Source organism: Pyrus communis, chromosome 7 (assembly GCF_963583255.1).
Source record: "Pyrus communis chromosome 7, drPyrComm1.1, whole genome shotgun sequence".
In the NCBI taxonomy this organism is placed as follows: domain Eukaryota; kingdom Viridiplantae; phylum Streptophyta; class Magnoliopsida; order Rosales; family Rosaceae; genus Pyrus; species Pyrus communis.
The window spans coordinates 8444691-8464673 of record NC_084809.1 but is presented as its reverse complement, the minus strand read 5'-3'; the positions used below and the strand labels follow the sequence as shown (position 1 = coordinate 8464673).

Below are 19983 nucleotides of genomic sequence, written 5' to 3'. Positions count from 1 at the left end.
TTGGCCCATATGAGAGTTTTGTGCAGAATTATCCTCATAGAAGAAATATTGAAGATTTGGTTACGGTTTTGCCATGCTTCCTGCAATGTATCATTTATTATCCAGTTACATTTTTATTTTTTTAAGGCTAAATTGGATTAATAATCCTCGTGATGAGAGGGTAATCGGAAGATAGCCCTTATGGTGAAAAAATTTGGATTTAAACCCTTGTGGTGAACTCTGTTAGGATTTAGGCCTAAAATTAACATATTCCTCATCTGTCTGTTAACCCATTCAACCTTCATAACCAAAAGAGAAAAAAACTCATTCATCCAAAGTTATGAATTCGCTCAGCACAATGATACAAAATGAGAATGTCCAACTTATAACGATACAAATAGTTTGCCGGAGGATTACAGCCACTAGCGTGATTATCTATAGCAACTTAAACGATTGACTATTCAAATCCAGTCCATTTACACAAGATTTCAAATCCCTGGGTTAAATATAATGAACAATGTGGCCGATTAAGTACTTATCACTAAGCAATTTGGAAGGCCCAGAAATCCTATATCCAATGTGATCAATGATTTGAATTTCCTCATTGAATTATGTTGAACAGTAAACAAAGCAAACAAAAGGGCAGATTCATTGAAATTCGAATTCATGTATTTTGTATAAGATCTCAAACTGTAAATCAGGAAGCAAGGAAGGAAGAGATGAGACGCACCACATCGGCGGAGGAGTTTTTAGCATCCATTTCGAGGCGGAGCTTGGCGTAGAGTTAGGGGCTGCAGTAGATGGAGCCAGGGGCAACGAATTCATAGCCTTGGCTGAATGAGTTTTTTTTCTCTTTTGGTTACGAAGGTTGAATGGGTTAACAGATAGATGAGGAAGATGTTAATTTTAGGCTTAAATCCTAACGGATTTCACCACGAGGGTTTAAATCCGATTTTTTTTACCACGGAAGCTATCTTCCGATTACCTTCTGGCCACATGAACCATTAATCCAATTTAGCTTTTTTTTTTAAATAAAGGGGGCCTCTTACGCCTATTAAACTAATGAAGAAGAAAAAGGTAGTACAAAGACCGGGGGGTGGGGGGACAAAAAAACCAAACCCCACAAAAGCAACTATGGCAATAAGATAATTTGTGTTAAGGAAGTTTTACCAGACTTTTCTTCTCTTTCCCTTAATTTCCAAACTTTGATCTTCCTATTATTTTTTAAAAGTTTTTAAGTTGTGTAATTTTCCTTTATTTTCTAGGATTGATTCAAACATTTCGGAGCAGACCAATTTTGAAGCTTGACTGTGAAAGTTCTCAGCCAACTGCCCTTTGACATTTGACAGCCAAGGGAAATAGGCTGCCAAATGTCACCCTTCTTTTGATTACTGGTGGTGGAAATTTAAACAGAAAACTAAACCACATAGAAGTGGACAACACAATAGCATACTAGGATTTAGATTATTTAAACAGGAAGAGTCTAGAAAAAAACACCAGAAAATACGCGAAAGATGCAAGATGACCTTTTCATACTGCTAATAACAGTTTGTGCAGAAAACCTAAAACTGTCGGACACATCAAAATTATTAGCACATAAAACATCAAGAACAATCGGAGCATACAGACACCACTAAACAAGTTGATTAAAACCAGAAAAAAAAAAAAAAAAATTCTTGCTTCGAAAACAAGATCAGAGAAATCTCCAGTTTCCACCAATTGCTGGTCGTGATCAGTAAGATAGTAGTGGTAGTGAATCTTTTGACGGAGTAGTACCTCCAGCCAAACACGACCCTGTCGATGTAACATCCCAAGGACCAGTTACTTCGTTTCTAACATATTCGACCTCATCGTAATTTTGTTGCAGATTATTAGAAGACTTGACTGATTTTTGAATCCTCTCCAACTCCATTGCCACTTCTTTCATCGTAGGCCGTCTCTTTCCACTCATATCCAAGCATCTGTTTGCGAGGTTAGCAACTGACAATATGTCTTCCGTTGCACCCTCCTCCTTAACTCGAGCATCAATAATATCAAACAGACGATTCTCTTCCATTGTAAAATTAAAATATGTAACTAGGCCTCTGATTTCTGGTGACCTTGTTAGAGAAACGGATTTTTCTCCAGTCAATAGCTCAAGAAGGACGACTCCAAAGCTATACACATCACTCTTATCCGTAAACTGACTTGATTGGAAGTACTCTGGGTCCAAGTACCCGAAGGTGCCATGTACTATTGTGGTGAGGTGGGTTTGGTCAATGGAAACCGATCTTGAAGTCCCGAAATCTGCAACTTTTGCTCTGTATTTATCATCTAAGAGTATGTTTGTCGACTTGATGTCCCTGTGGTAAATTGGAAAACCTGCTGCTGAATGTAAGTATGAAAGAGCTCCTGCAATTTCAGCAGCAATCCTTAAGCGCATTTCCCACGTAAATAAAAACTCCTCATTTTCTTCGTGGAGATATTGGTAGATAGTCCCTTTCGGTATGAATTCATAAACCAAGAGAGGTACTTCTGTCTCTAAACAGCAACCCAACAGTTTAACCACATTCCTGTGGTTAATTTGCGAAAGAATGACAATTTCGTTAATGAACTGCGCAACTTCGCCTCCATCAACTAATTTAGACTTCTTTACAGCAACGATTCTTCCATCCGTCAACATTCCTTTGTAAACAGTACCTTGGCCTCCCTGGCCAAGAATTCTATCGATGTTAAAATGGTCTGTGGCTATCTCTAACTCCTGTGAATTGAACAACTTAATTTTCTCAACATTTACTTCACCAGCCGCCAGTTGTTGCTCCAATAGTATACCACCATTTTGTTCAAAGAACTTCTTCTTGCGTTTAATGGCTTTTGTTTTCTTTATGAGTTTATGCAACCACCAGGCACCAAGGAGCAGTAACAAGAATCCAAGACCACTGCCGATACCTGAATAATTAAAGAAGATAAGAAAGGATAGTGTACACACACACACACACACACACACACACACACACAGAGACAGACACACACAGACACACAGACACACAGACACACACACACACACACACACATACATACATACATACATACATACATACATACATACATAAGCAAAGATTATTTCGCTTTTTTCATTTGCTGAGATTTGTTATATATATGGTTGCTTATTTTGCTCTTCAAAATTCCAAATCATTTTGTTAATTCTAGATTATGCATTATTAAATCAGAAAATTATACTGTATAGTGCAGGGACATACCTATAATGACGGCTTTGACTGGAGATTTGCTCTTCGGAGGATTCAAGCATGAGTACCCGTGAGGAGCATTCACACATACATTGGGCTCGAAACATTCATTCTTGCCAACCTCACATTCATTGATGTCTGGATTAATGTGTATTGAAAAAAATTAAATTGATCATCAATCACCTACTAACTCATTCCAAACACAAAGAAAAGAACTTTAAACATTGAAAATGGTATTCGAGTTTACCTTGACATCCGTCGAGAAGATAGGGATTTCCTTCAGAGCCCCCTCCGCAGGTACATTCAAGCCTTGAGGATCCATATGCGGAAGAGTTGTCATTGTAGCTATCACACTGAGGCCGGATTGGGTCCTCGCTTGTCATCGTTGCATTTACTTCCAAAAAGGTTCCAAACACTTCAGTTGTGGAATGAAGCATTTTCCATTCAAGCACCACAGGAATACTGTCCCTTTCGCTGATGGCAGAAATGTTTGTTAAATTGTTGGCATACCCCTCAAACCATTCGTGGTCTACCAAGAATGCGTAATTGCATGAACTTCGTGTTTTATCGTCATCACGCTGGAAACTCGTATTGAAAGCAGAGAGAAATGAAGGGATGGCTGTCTGGCAGCAGTCCACACCGTTGCATACATTATGCCTGGTACCGTTACTCTTATTTATGGAATTGTCACACTCGGACTTGCATCCACTTGAAACGGAGTAGCCATTTGAGTTTGAGGTGATCGTGGCCATAAAACCACAACCAACTGCAGTGAACACGTTCTTGGTGGAATACGCAAAAGGGCTGCCCTCCAAGTTGGCCGTCTGGCGGCTGATTGGCTTGTTGCTGCAATTTGAGAAGGTGATCGGGTTTGTGACCCTTAGCGTACCTCCTTCAGCAGAAATATTGAGGACCTCCAGATTAGTACGGTTCAAGAAAGGAGTGGGATTGCCAGTAGAGTTGTCACAGATTATTTGGAACCAGTCGTCATCAATGAAACAACCTGCCCCAATTCCAAAGGGATACGGGATTTCAATGTCTCCACAATGAGACTGACAGTTACGCTTTGCTATGGGCGGTTTCTGTGATGATGATACTGCTAGTAACTGCAGCAACAGTGTAAACAGAATAATATGAGTTAGCAACTTGACAACCATTCTGGTTATTTTTCGTATTCTGTTTACCTATACCGGCGGTTTCTAGTTGTAAGCTCTGAGTAAGGTAGCACAGAAAATGATCCTCAACTCTCAACCTTCTTCAAAATACAAGTAAAAGTGCATAGATATATAGTTAGTCCTCAGCACTTTCCTGCTGATTTCTCTGCACCTTCCACGATAGATGGAACATTTAAAGCAGTTAATAAAATTCTCCAGCATTCTAAAATTCCAGACCAGTTCTTTCTTTGTTGACTTTGACGAGTTCACTATAACAGAAGAGAAGATTAGGGCGGCATTAGAATATGAGTGACGTTGATTTTTCTCAAATAATTTTTCAATTTTCATTGTTGTATTTTCTGCTTCTGCACCATATTTTCTAGTAGTCCTAAAATTTTGGTGACTTTCTAGCGAAATGCTGAAAATTTGCTAATAAATATAGTCAAAATTCAAATTATAAAAATATCAGTCAAACTGAAGAAAAATCATGAAAGTATGTGAGAAGGGTTGGAGGGATCAATCAAATATTTGTTTTAAAATGTGATTAATTTCCAGCTTCTAAAAAACTAGAACAAAGAAAAATAAAAGTTACATTTTATCTTCTCAAATTTGAAGCTATTGCAACTTCATACAATATTTTTAAAATATTTCAATTTTATTTAGAATTTATCATTTTATTACAATTTCATCCATTGTTAATTAAACAGTAACGACTCAGTAAATATAAAACTAACATATTTTGGTGATGTGGCGAAACCAAAATAATTAAATATTAAAAAAAATTAAAAATTAAAAACGTAACCTTCCTTTTTCTTTCTCCAGCTACGCCTCCCTCTGCATCTCCATCTTCCATGGAAACACCTTCAAATCCCTCCCAGGTCCAAACCCCACAATCCCTCTAGCATTTAGCACCATGAAATTTCCATTTCTTAACAAATCCCACACACCCAATTTCTCACTCTCACCCCCCCCCCCCTTGAAAACTCGTCAGCAAAACCCAGATGCAAATATCATCTGCTTCCCAAAACCCAGATGCAAATATCATTCTTCTTCGTCAGATTTAACGACGACGATGCAGCCATCTCACCAAGATTCACATCGTCGGCTTCAGAATCGCACAGGGGTCCAATGGGCGAAATTGCTGCAGCCGCTCCACTCGAAAACCGTCGAGTGAGAAATCGAACCTCGCAGTGGTGGATGTGGTTCGGCGGAACCAGCTGGACGGCGGCGGCGGGCTTGGGCTGGGCCTTCTAGGCCCGGAAGTGGTGGCGGGAGGTGAGGTAGAGGGAGAGGAGGAAAAGGGTGATTGACGGCTACATCATTGGTAGGAGGAAGAGATGGGGTTATCGGGCTAAGCTTTGTCCAGATCCCCTATTCAATTTTTTTTAGTTTTAATTATAATATAGATTGATTTTTTATTAAATAATCATTTTTTATTCACATGGTACAAAATTGACAGTCATATCAATACAAATGTGAATTCTACATTTGTATCGTCATCATTTAACGGTTAACTTAACAGATGTACAATAATCGACTTGACTCTATTGATGAGTGCTCTGCGATGTTGCAATCCAAGGAATGGTTTGCGATTAACAAGTCTACTTCTGTAGATCCTTTTGCTTATCCAAGTGAGAATCTGAAGGTAAAAAAGTTCCGTATTGGTGAAAGAGAAATCTTGCAAGGGCTATAAGAGGTTGGGCTACTCCCTATATTGCCAATTAGTTTTATGATGGAACCTCAACTTTTTTCATGGTATCAGAGCAGGTTGGCCCAATAGCCACACGTGCTCGACATCACCCAATTCTTGTTGGCCACGTGTTTGGCTTGAAAATTTGCTACACGTGAAGGGGCGTATGAGAATGTGAAGATAAAAGAGTTCCGCATTGATGAAAGAAAACCTTGCAAGAGCTTAAAAAAATTGGATCACTCTTCATATTGTCAATTAGTTTTATCATATGGTGGAACCTTAACTTTCTTCAATCCAAAAATTACATCTTGGATGCAAGAAGGAGATGGGACGAGTAATTGTTGTTCATCAAAGGAGTACGTAATTTCGGGTTTCAATGCTATTGATGCAACCCTTGTGTTGCCCATTTGTTACTATGGCCGGAGGAACTCAAGATTTTTAAGATGCTATTGATGTAACCCTTGTGTTGGTCTTTTGTATTACTGAATTATAAATGCAATTTCTATTTATTCTTAATGTCATTTAGTATTTATTATGACAAGAACTTGAGTGGTAATTACTAATTAGCAATGCCTTATCGTGTGGGACAAGGCAAATTTGGCCTTAATAGCTTGACTTCAACTGAGACAATTGCCTGATACCCAATGCCAATAACTAGCAACAACATTAATGGTAGACTTGTAGGTTAGCTAGAGATGTTTACCTGCAAACGACTCATATGACTTCCAAGTCTTCGAGTGATCGAGATCGGCATTTTATTGACTTCATCGTCTCCTTGTTTGGTTTTCTTTTTCATTTCTTTTTTGTCACCACTCAATGACTCATCACTCATCCCCATATTTTTTTTTACATATGTTTTGTGAAGAATAATACTTGTGCTTGCTTTTTAGAATGAGCTTATTTCTCTACTTACAAATAGTGAATTTTTACAGTATAAATTTTATAAACGGAACATTTCAATTTTTTAATCTTTATTTTAAAATCATCTCCACACGAAAATCATTTGAATCAGAGGTCGTTTATGTAATAACCCGTCTCGGGATTTACGAAAGAAAATGAGTATTTTTGTATTTTCACTAAGTTTGGGGATACTTTCCTTTTTAAAATATTTTTTCTAGCCTTAATTGGTGTGCCCAAGGGGCCCACCCCTGTTTTTGTTCCCCGGTTCCCTTTCCCTTTCCCTTTTTTTTTTTTTTTTTTTTTTTTTTTTTTTTTTTTTTCTGAAAAGTCTCTCTTCTCTCTTCTCTCTTCTCTTTCTCCTCTGTGATTTCTTTCCCCCTCCTCTCGGTGCTCCTTCCTCCGACAAGAACACACACACACACACCCATGCCCACACCTATAACTCTTTTCTAACCCTGTGGTTGTGTTTTGGACGTCAAACCACGAAGAAACCACCCCGAGACATTTCCCAGTTTTCCGGCGAGCACCGCCCCTTTCGAGGCAATTTTCGGCCAAACCACGGCGAGTTGGCCGGCGTGCAAGGTATCAATCTCTTCGTCTCGCTGAGTACTACAACTTTCCTTTTTGTTTCACCTAATTTCATTGAGTAGTATTGAAGAAGTTATACTCATTTGAATCTTACCCAGTTTCCGGCGACCTCAGTGACTTTCGAGGCAATTTCCGGCCAAACCACGGCGAGTTGGCCGGCGTGCAAGGTATCAATCTCTTCGTCTCGCTGAGTACTACAACTTTCCTTTTTGTTTCACCCAATTTCATTGAGTATTGAAGAAGTTATGCTCATTTGAATCTTACCCAGTTCCGGCAGACACCCGTGGCTTCCAGGCTATTTTCCGGCCAACTTCGACCACGATGACGGGAACCAAGGGTATATTTCGATTCCTTACCTTCGGGGCTTCAATTTGGTATATTGAATGACATGTTTTGGTTGAGTTTTGAGCTCCAACGGAGCTTGGGAATTTTCCGGCCGAAAACCGGCCTTCTCCCTCCTTGGAATCCGGCGACCACCAAACCCAAAGGCCTTTGGGCCTTTCCTGCCAAGCCCAAAACCTGGGCAGCCCAACCCAAGCCTTTTATTATTTGTATTTTTTTTGTTTTGTTAATTTTAAGGCCTTTGGGCCGTTTCATTTAGGGCCTTTGGCCCGTTAACCCTAAACCCATTAGACCAAAACCCTAAAGCCCAAACCCGTGACCCTGACCCGTGACCCGTTGACCCGGTCAACGGTTGACTTTGACCGTTGACTTTTTGAGTTTTCGTGCGGGACCCCTCCTAGGCTAATTTCGACGTTCTGAGCCCGTTTCCGATGTCCGTTTTCCCAAATTCAATCGTTTGAGTAGAGTTTGACTAAATGTACCCTTTATGTGCTTAAGGGCGTTTAATTGTGTCGTTTCCGTCTTCGCTAGTGGCGTGGCTTTTCGACAGCGAAGTACTGTGAGTGGACCCCTTCTAAAAATGCATGTTTTAATGGTAGAATTGCATACACAGAAAAGCATGACTTTACGATTATGTTTTATGAAACGTTTTGAGATAACATGCTTACTAAGGCTAGTTTGAATTATTACTATTTTTCCTATAACCCATGTTCTTATAGAATATCTGATGGATGACGATATGATATTTAGAACATGTTTAGAACACTTCTTTATAGTATAGATGATGGATGACTTTATACTACGAAGTTGATTTTCAATATATGTATGTTCACTGGTTTTGTACTTACCTAGTGGTCCTTTCCGCTACGGGACGTAGGGATAGATCCGGTCCGTCCCGGACGACGGTTTGGTGTTGGCATAGGGCCTGGAGTGTGTTTTCCTCTGACTGTCTGCTCAGAGACGGGGAGCCGGCAAGGGGCCTGAAGTGCATTTTCCTCTGACTGTCTGCTCAGAGACGGGGAGCCGGCATGGGGCCTGAAGTGTTATATCGGACATTCACTAGTGTTTATTATTTATGCGATTTATGATTTGAGACATTGCACGACATGCAAGGTTTCGGAAAACCTATGTTTATCATTATATATGTGTTTTCATAAAACCTGGGGGTTAGTATGTTGATAACTGTTTTATTATATATATATCAACTTGGTCCACTCATGTTTGTTTTGCGCCCCCTTCAGGACTTAGAATCGAGGCATACAATCCCGACGTCCAGGCACTTCCGCATCGGCATCTTCGAGTCCTCTCGGTGTAGGACCCACTCCTTTGTTTTATTCAATTTTATATTATTTTCTTTTAGTGTTCTAGCTTAGAGGTGTGCTCTGAACACGGTCCTTATTTGCATATTAATTATTCTTTTATATTTATAAATCTTATTTATCCCTTATTTTCAGCATTTACACTTAATAAATGGCTTTCGTCACCCTCGGGTGTCGGCCAGCACGTGCCTATCCTGGTATTCGGGGAATATCGGGGTCGGGGCGTGTCAGTTTAGATCCAAATGTATTAAACAAATTAACGGTATAAGTACCAACTAATATATTTATGATAAAATGTTGATTTATTTGTTACATTTAGATGATTAAACAATATGTAATTCGAATGATATTTATAGGAATGATTTTCAAATGAAGATCAAGAAATTGAATGATTTTGATTATGAAATTTCTACGGTTAAGATACTTTATTTGTAAGTGGGAGAATGAACTCATCTCCCAAGGAGTACAAGTTTTATCACACACCTTTTTGGATAATGCTTGTCCCCTCACTTACGATTAACGTATCTTCATTGTACGAACATCATATCGAAACTATTTATTCTCTTTATCGTAATCATATCTGCAAAAATCCTTCAATTCAGAGATCTTTTAGGCATTCATTCATGACAAACCAATCAACGTTTTTAGTAACAAGTAGCATATTCATAATGAAGTGTTTATTTGTTTTATGTATATAAATGGTTAAAAAATCTCCAAATTGAATAACTTTTCGCCTTTAGGTTTGCAAACGTCTTCCATTGTTCTCTTTGATCCCAAAACCCTAATTAGGATATAGTTATGCAAGTTATTTTTGGAGTGCATGATTTATTTTTTAGTTCATGTTGCGAGAACTTGTTACTCAAGTGATCAACACAGTGTTTATCTATGTATTAATGACAAGAGTCTTGAAAGTCTCACACAGTGTTTATCTTAAGAGGTTGTAATGCCGGTTATAAAAAAAATATTTTGGACGTGGATAATAATGTGATTAAATTAGTTGTCAAATGATTGTTGGAGTGGGCTTAGCCTCACAATGGGCTAGCAATAATATGATTCAATCAATTGTTTTTTTCTTTTTTTTGAACAAACGATATTATCTACATTAAGAAGGAGAGGGTGGGCTTAGTCTTATAATGGGCTAACAATAATGTGATTCACTCAGTTGTTTATTAAATATTATTTTCTCTATTCTTAATATAAATTCAATAGAGACTTATTTTATTATGTGGATTTAGCTGCTTTAATTGATTTATGAGGGGTTTCTTCTAGCATGATCTAATATTATTCATTTACTTCAAATATTTGACTTTTCTTTTGTCAATTTATGCATATAAATACATTTAAAACGTGTAAATCACGCGTAGCATGCCGTGATTCAAAAAAATATCTTTTGCACGTGTGTGAGCGCGTGCATGAAGGCTAGTGAATCATAAACTAAACACAATAGTTTGGTTGTAGTTGGACGTGCGTGGGTGCTTGGTGAATCAAGAAACTTCATGGATCTGGGATACCTAACAGTCAACACGCATACAATATAAGTTAGGAATGAAGACTGTCGTATCGGTTGGCTATACCAAAAAGTTTTTTTGGCATCCGGAAGATTATTCTTCCATAGAAATTTCAAAAGATGAGAAAGTTGAACTAATCAAATTTCAACAAGTTTGAAAAATCAACTATTTATATATATGAACTAATCAAATTTCAACAAGTATTTATATATATGAACTAATCAAATTTCAACAAGTTTGAAAAATCAACTATTTAAAAAACTAGAACAAAGAAAAATAAAAGTTACATTTTATCTTCTCAAATTTGAAGCTATTGCAACTTCATACAATATTTTTAAAACATTTCAATTTTATTTAGAATTTATCATTTTATTACAATTTCATACATCGTTAATTAAACAGTAACGACTCAGTAAATATAAAAATAACATATTTTGGTGATGTGGCGAAACCAAAATAATTAAATATTAAAAAAAATTAAAAATTAAAAACGTAACCTTCCTTTTTCTTTCTCCAGCTACGCCTCTCTCTGCATCTCCATCTTCCATGGAAACACCTTCAAATCCCTCCCAGGTCCAAACCCCACAATCCCTCTAGCATTTAGCACCATGAAATTTCCATTTCTTAACAAATCCCACACACCCAATTTCTCACTCTCACCCCCCCCCTTGAAAACTCGTCAGCAAAACCCAGATGCAAATATCATCTGCTTCCCAAAACCCAGATGCAAATATCATTCTTCTTCGTCAGATTTAACGACGACGATGCAGCCATCTCACCAAGATTCACATCGTCGGCTTCAGAATCGCACAGGGGTCCAATGGGCGAAATTGCTGCAGCCGCTCCACTCGAAAACCGTCGAGTGAGAAATCGAACCTCGCAGTGGTGGATGTGGTTCGGCGGAACCAGCTGGACGGCGGCGGCGGGCTTGGGCTGGGCCTTCTAGGCCCGGAAGTGGTGGCGGGAGGTGAGGTAGAGGGAGAGGAGGAAAAGGGTGATTGACGGCTACATCATTGGTAGGAGGAAGAGATGGGGTTATCGGGCTAAGCTTTGTCCAGATCCCCTATTCAATTTTTTTTAGTTTTAATTATAATATAGATTGATTTTTTTATTAAATAACCATTTTTTATTCACATGGTGCAAAATTGACAGTCATATCAATACAAATGTGAATTCTACATTTGTATCATCATCATTTAACTGTTAACTTAACAGATTTTTTAACAGATATATGAAATTGAAAAAAAAATTATAACTAAACGTATGAAATTAAAATATTTTAAAGATGTAGGATGAGGTTGTCAAATTATATGATCTCACTCTTAAGATACAAAATATGAAAAATCTGTTGAAATGAGGAGCCAAACTTGATGTTCTTTCTAGCCTTCACAAATTTGGTTGGCTTTGCGAAGCTACACCTTTGAGGCAAGACTCGCATCAGGCTTCCTCGGGTGTACCAACGTTTCTGGTGGTGCAACTGGAGGCTACGCCACGAGCTTTGCAAGAAGACGACCTTCTGCTTCCTTTTTCTTGTACACAAATGATATTGGGGTGGGGGAATTGAACTTACATAGTACTTTTGATGCAGGGTTATACTTTTAACTACTTTAGTGGTTGGAGCAAGCTAGATTTAAGGTTGGAAACTCTCAAATATAAGAAAAACACTAAAAAAATATTCACAATCGCTTGAATGACAAGCCTTTAAAACTAATATTTTTATTTTATTAATAGACAAAATTTTTCTTTTTCTATTAAAACCAAAGGGAAAAATACTCAAGATTATGGTGGACAAGCCCCGTGTTTAAAAGAGTGGGCACAGGTCCGTTCTTCTTTGGTATTAGCTTATATTTGCATCCAAGGTCTTTAACTTCGAATTCCCCTCCCCAATGCCGCTGGTATAAAAAAAAAATTCAGTTTTCTTTTATCAAACGAAATGGAATTAAAAATTGAGGACTGAAAATGAAATTTCGTTTCCATTGGCTTCTAACTTAAATTAGCCTCCACAAACTATTTTAGACTTTTTAAATTCTTCCATTTGACAAACAAACAATTCCTTTATAAACTCTATATGTATAATACATTCTAACTCGTAAACTAATTTGAACATTTTTAATTATCCAAGTTGACTTCACCAGAAGATAAACGCTGTAGTTCCATCAATAAACTGCCATCTTGTTGCGAAAACTTCTCCTTGAGTTTAATTCTAACGACTTTATACAACCACCAAGCACCAACGAGTAGAAACAATAGCCCAAGACCGATGCCGATACCTGAAAATATAGCTTGAGTAACATAAGAATATCAACCAGGTCAAGAAGATTTTTATTTCTTTTTATAAAGGTAAAGGGATAGCTATTTGCAATATTTGCAATTCATATTAATCTGGAAACTGGTTGTCGATAATGCCATCGATATCGTTGTTGACAACAAATTATAAAACCATGTTATCGACATATTTTCTATGGTATCATTACAATATCGATCTATAAAGAACTAACTTCATGCACAAACAATCCTTGTGTTTTGTAAATAAGAAGAAAAGTTACCATAGAAGAAAGCAGATTATATTTTACATATCGTAGTGTGGGGAGACAAGGGCATACCTATAAAGACCACTTTAAGCCAAGAATTTCTATGTGGTGGGTAGCATTCATAATACCCAACATGGTTCTTACATATGGAGCCTCCAGTACAATGGTTCCCAGCCTCACATTCATTTATGTCTGCAATATTTTGTAATGAAAAAGAAAAGTTAATAATGTGTAAATTTCCTGGTCATTAAAATCAAAATGGTAAGTAGAGAAGGTAGACAAACAAAGAAGGATGGTGTTTGTTGATTTATAAAATTATAAATTAGAATTGTTTACCTTGACATCCTTGTGGGAGATAGGGATTTCCCTCATAGCCCCAATTGCAGAAACATTCCAGCCTGAATGAGGATTCATGTATTGAAGAGCTGTCATTATGACTTTGGCAATAGAAGGATGATTCGGAACCCAAAGATCTCGGATTTACTTTTACCATGACTCCAAATACCTCGACCGTCGAATGATATAAGTTCCAGTCTAGCATGACAGGGACATTGTCCATTTCACTGATGGTAGAAATATTTTTTGTTGAATTGTTGGGAAACCACTGAAACCAGTCATGGTCTACCAAAAATGCGTAACTGCATGAATTAGTACTTTTTGTATAATCATCATAAACCTGGAAAGTAGTAGTGAAGGCAGAGAGAAACCAAGGGATGGGGGTCTGGCAGAAGTAAACTCCATTCTTTTTCACATTTGTTGAAATATTGTCACATTCGGACTTGCAGCCGGCTGAAACGGTAGAGCCATTTGAGTTTGAAGTGATCATGGCCATAACGCCGCAACCCATTGCAGTGAATATGTTCTTCTGGGAGAACACAAAAGGGCTTCCCTCCAAGTTGGCCGCTTGGCGAATAGGCTTATTAGTACTGCAGTTGGAAGAGAACGTAATTGGGTTTACAACCTTTAGTGTACCCTTAACAGAAATTTCTAGCACCTCCAGATCGATCTTGTTCAAGAAAGGTTTGGTTGAGTTGACACATGTTATTTGAAACCAGTCGTCAATGTAACAGCCTGCTCCAATTCCGAAAGGGTACGGGATTTCAACGTCTCCGCAACGTGATTGGCAATTAGGCTTTGCTAATAATGGTACTGCTAGCACTGCACTACTCGTAAACAAAAATAATAGAGTAATATGAAGTCGAAACTGTAAAAAATCCATTATTCTGCTTCTTCTTCTAATTGTTCTAGGTACATAAATAGATATTTCTCTTTATATATTGTGTTCAGAGAAAGTTCTTTCCTCCCTTCCTGCTGTTTGGTTTTTTGCATTAATCTATACTAGTAATCAAGGATGAATTGTCTTCAGAAACACATTAATTCATATATTCTTGAAACTTTCCTGAGTCCTTGGAGACTAAGTCAAAGTTCATTTATCATTCATGTTTCTAGTAGCCATACCTTCCCCCCACCGAACACCATACTTTTCAAAATAAATAAATAAACCAAAAGCTAGCAGCCGTACTCTGACCAGTTGAAAATATTTAGGTGACTTGGTAAAGAAAAGCTGAATTATGTTATCCACATGGTGATTTTATAAGGCAGCTACAAAATATCAACAAGTAAAATATAGAATTTGTCCTTGAACTTGCACTTGAGTTTAGAATTCGTTACTGAACTAAAATTTCATTAATTTGCATTCCTAAATTTAACAAAATGTGTATCATTGGTCCTTGCCCTCAACTTCTGTTAAAAAACTGTTAGCTTGATGATGTGTCACCCATTTGGGTCTCACATAACCGAGAAGAAAATTCATCAGGACTTGAAGAGTGGTTTCAAGCTAGGTGATTTTTTCTTTCACATAACCGAGAGGTATAAGGTAATTAATAGTCTAAACGATTACAACTGCAGGAACACATACATCAACTATATTTTGAGTACAAAAATTGTGATTGTGCATAGATAAAGAACCGGTACGATTTCTAACTTTTGCCTTCACAATGTCGAAAGGCTTGCGCCGATAACCAGAATTGCATCTACTGAGGTAAATTTGTATCCTTGAGCACTTGACATTGTTGTTATTTAACCACAACTTTTTTCCTTTGGAATGCATTCGAATGCATTCCAATTCACAGAAGGCATCTTAGACCTATTCCTCTTCGGGTACATTGCCCTTGAGGACACAGCTGTGCACACTCATCTGGACCTTACAACACATCCCTAATCTAAAGCATGCAAGTGTCCAGTACTATGGATTATCACACAACAGACAAAAGACTTTTCAAAGGATATTTAAAAAAACTAGCCGTTACTACTCTTCTTGCCACCTAAGCCAACTTTAAGACTAAGATTAAACAAGCTTGAATCAAAATTAACTTCCAACAGCTCGCTACTAACTCAAACACTGCATAAGCCAAGTAATTTCATTATGATTAGATCACTTCCAATACTTAGACTAGTAAGGGAATAAATTGAGTTCTTATGAGCTTTTTTTTTTTATGAACCTGGCCGCTGCACTTAGGCCTAACATAAATTGCAAACTAAAGTTCCAGTAGTTCATGCTGGAATTGTTCATCGCATAAGAACAAGCATGCAAAAGTTAGATATAATAATAGCAATCATGGTTCAATAATTCATGAAAATAACTGGCAATGAAAAGGTTAAAAGATGCGTTAACAAAATCCAAACTTACCAAACAGAAATGGAGTCTAGTGAGACTGTAGGGTTGGGGAGGAGCCCTGAAATTAGTGTTAGGCCTTGGTTGTACCATATCTCCAAACCACATTAATGCACAAAAGAAAAAAGATGTTAGCATGTGAAAGGTTTAGGAAAGGATGACGAAGGGTTAAAATTTTTGGTAATGCTATTTGGACACACTTTCTAATCGAGGTAAACCGGATTGTTATTATAGGACTGACCTATTATAAAGTGTACTAGCAACGTGGTGAACTTTGTTTGTCTAAATAGCTTTAATCGAAATTTCAAACGAGTAATGATATAGACACCACAATTTTTAAAACAACATTAGTAAATGGCCTTATGCGTTGAGTAATTGGCACCTCAGCTTCGACATAATAAGGTCATTGATCAATGTGGTCTAAGAAAGCCTAAGTGGTCGCATTTGCATCATTGTTTTGTTTCACCTACCAGAGCATGATAGCAGTCAACTTAAAATAAGGCCACAACCCTTTGAAAGATTTCCAAGAGAAGCCAGTCCAAGTCTCCTTGCACTTGGGGCTCAGAAGAATGTAAAGCCCATAAATAATGACAAGAAGCCACCAAGACAAGCTCAGCGTAAGAGCGGCCCCAGTTAGACAATAATCCACAACAAAAAAACACCACCCAAAGTGAGACGAATGTGAAGGATGAAGACTCCAATAGACATGTAAGGGTTGACTATGTTCTGAGCTTGAAGAAACCTCTGCTGGGGGCAGTTTATGGCAAACGTAAATAGCTGTGGGACAATTCCTCTTGCAAAGATTTGAACCCGCTCTGCAATTTCTTCTGATTGGCCGATGGGCTACGAGGATTGGACCCGACCACCAATACACAAATGCGAGGAGGATTGCTGCTCCCAAGAGCAAGATGCATGATTGCTCTTTGGCATATGATTCCCATTGCTGGCAATTGCTTGGCTCCATATGCTTGCCAAGACATAATTACACAGTTATATTCTCAGCTTGTCATGCTTCAAGACTCGACAATGACATGATTATATTATCCAGCTTCCCTTAGCTATGACTAGTGGATAATATTGTATGATATGCCTATGATAAGTATTAGTTCAGCATATATGTAACTATCAACTCGCAGTGTATACACATGTATATATCAATTTTCAGTTTTTATGGCATGCTTAGGCTTTCAAAAATCATACATAGTATATGTGTTTCCAAAACAAGGGGTTAGTATGTTTTGAAAATAAAATAGTTTTGGAAAACTTTATTTTTTTTAACCACTCACATTTTCTTATTTTGCACCCCCTTAGGAACTAGTAGCAGTTGATGTGAGCATATTGGACATCGATGCATCTTTTTAGGCTCTCACACATCCTTATCGAGTTGGTTACCTACTCCGCTTTATCCGTGAAACTGGTATTAAAGAACTATGCTCTGAACTAGGTCGGAGACCCATTAATTGTGGCCCTTTGGGGATGTGTTGAAATAAATGTATTACCTGCAAGGGTTTGATTTAGGCTTATCTTTATTTGAGGAGAAGTTATACCGAATTTTTGTTAGATTTTATTATTTGATAATTTAGATATGTTTTTATGTATGTTATGGCTTCATCATCCATACGGGCGATGGCCGGCACGTCTCAATTTTGGTTTTCACTGGACATAGGGTTGAGGTATGTTAAGTGAGGACTTCAATTCTGCATAGGTAGTGTCGACTAATCCTGCAGGAGAATCGGAGATGGCCAGAATCTGCATCATCTTGTTTCGAAGCAAATTGGGTTGGTGGGGGTAAACGGGTTGTAGCTGAGCTCTGGGTTTTTCCAAATTTGGAACTTTCTATTTCTGACAAGTTCCATGTTTCCAAAATGAAAAACTTACTATTTATAGTAAGTGAAAAAGATCAAAATGCCCTTCAATTTCGATGCTCATAACTTTTTCGTTTCAACTCCGTTTTGTTAATAGTTTTCACCTAAACCTCATGTAATTCAGCTCTATTAAAAAAAATATACAAGATTTGAACAACTAAGCTAAAAAAAAAAAAAAAAAAAAAAATTTGAAAAAGAAAGGTCAACTCAAGTTTTAAAGTGTCAAACTGGGATTTTCGAATTTGAAAATACAACAATTACCAGAGAAATTAGGGTAACATTGTGTCACACCGTTTGCAGTGAATCTTGGAAGTTGGAATAAACAAGGGAAATGACAAGTCAACTGTCAACCTTGTTTCGTATAAGAGGGTACTAATGTTTCTATGCCCACCAGGTCCTTAGATATCATTTAACAATGCAATAAGCTTGTCATTATTTATTGAAATGTCACTCATTACGACGGTCTGGTAGTATTCTTCTTCACTTGGAGGTGAGAGGTCTTAGATTCGAATCTCGTGGATGGCGAATTCAATACTGAATTAGGTTGCCCATCGTGTGATTCAGCCGAACTCCCCCTCCTCCTAATGTAAAAATATCGATGTACTAAGAAAAAACATTTTTATTGAAATGGTAAGTGAGAAAATAAGACACGTGCGCGGAAGGGGCAACCAAAAACATGTAAAAGAAGAGTAAAAAAGTGCAGGCCTTGTTTTTCTCATTTGTTATGTTTCGCAGATTGCTCTTTGGTCCTTCCTGGTGCTTGGTGATCTTTACTTTTCTCAAGGAAGGTTTGTGCAGACAAGGATATACTAACACATGGCTAGTATTTTAGTTCTAGCAGCATAGCAGCCATACTTCACTAATTAATACATGATTAGTATGTTCTATAGCAGTCGTCTTCATATAGTAAAAGACTCAAATTTGAAAATTCTGAAGACCGATTTGCAACATGTTTGATTCCGCCATGAAGATTGACTACTAATATGTTCGGGAATTGTTATTGACACTCCAAAAATCTCATTCTACACTTCAAACTTTCTATATTTGAAAAGAAAAATACACTTGTGAGGAGTGTAGAATGAGATTTTTGGAGTGCCAATAACACTTCCCATATGTTCTAGATGCGATGAACCTTGAGTCTATGGAGAAAATTTTAGCCCATTAAGCAAAACAAAACTAGGAAGTAAATTTTAAAACCTGGAGTTTAATTATGTTTTCATATATAACCAAAAACAGAGACAGAATATTACAAATATCTGCTCAATGATTTGTCTGGAAAAATTGCTTTCTAGTGAGGTAAACATATATATATCCTTTAGAATTAATATACAACTCGGTTGATATCTGGATGAAATCGTCAAAAATTGATTTGTACATTTGTAAAATTAAATACAAAAATTGCAATATGTTTGAGTCTTCTTCATTTGCGGATCTCCTCAAGCGGGTTTTAAAACCTATAAAAGAATGTGATCGAAATCTTTTGGTGACAAAATGTGATCAAATCAAGTTCGATGCACATCTAACATATATATTGATAATTTTGTCAAAATTAAAACACCTCTCACTACCGAAAATAAAGGTGTAAAACCGAAGGCTTTCGCACTAAAAACCGGATGTCTTCGCCAGTGATGCGTATTACAACCATCAAAGACATGGGTGAAACATTTTGATGCTTAGAATACAAACAACTTACGGATATTATGTAGTAACGACCTAGAGAGTAGGAGAGGTTGAACTTACTGCCACTCCCATACTAGTTTTGAAGCGAAGAACACATCTGATACGATGGGAACAATTATATATTAACAAGCTAGGTTGACATAAGCCACAACGGATTGCCATCCACTTCCAGTTGCCACACCTTAAATTAACCTCCAAACTACCTTACTGCACGATCAAGCTCAAAACATTCGAAAGAAAAAAGATGTTAAAATGTGAAAGATTCATATAAGAAAGGGGATGGAAAGTTGAAATTATAGACACATTGTTTCATTAGAAGAAATAATTTTAGACCACATTGCAATGCTAGAGTGACAACTTTTTTAGTCCACATTGTTTCATTAGAAGAAATAATTCTTCACAATGACTTGAAGGACAATAGTGGTTGTACATCCAATGAAGAGCCTGTGCCACTATCCATACAAGAAGCTGTTGATATAGAAACAACATCCCAAGGCTCGGTTATTTCACTTCGAACATAATGAAC

General features: G+C 37.4%; 2 protein-coding genes across 2 annotated transcripts; both read right to left on the bottom strand.

Annotated features, from left to right (window-relative positions):
- Nucleotides 1–1346: 1346 nt before the first annotated feature.
- LOC137739386 (wall-associated receptor kinase-like 22) lies at nucleotides 1347–4907 on the bottom strand. The gene is made up of 3 exons (XM_068478954.1): nucleotides 3454–4907; nucleotides 3219–3344; nucleotides 1347–2907 (listed from the first exon to the last, which is right to left on the bottom strand). The coding sequence occupies exons 1-3, from the start codon at nucleotides 4361–4363 to the stop codon at nucleotides 1712–1714; spliced, it is 2232 nt and encodes a 743-aa protein (XP_068335055.1). The 5' UTR covers nucleotides 4364–4907; the 3' UTR covers nucleotides 1347–1711.
- Nucleotides 4908–12816: 7909 nt separating this feature from the next.
- LOC137740492 (wall-associated receptor kinase-like 10) lies at nucleotides 12817–14457 on the bottom strand. Its single transcript, XM_068480349.1, has 3 exons — nucleotides 13575–14457; nucleotides 13311–13430; nucleotides 12817–12977 (listed from the first exon to the last, which is right to left on the bottom strand). Exons 1-3 carry the CDS (start codon nucleotides 14455–14457, stop codon nucleotides 12817–12819), a joined length of 1164 nt encoding a protein of 387 aa, XP_068336450.1.
- Nucleotides 14458–19983: the final 5526 nt, after the last annotated feature.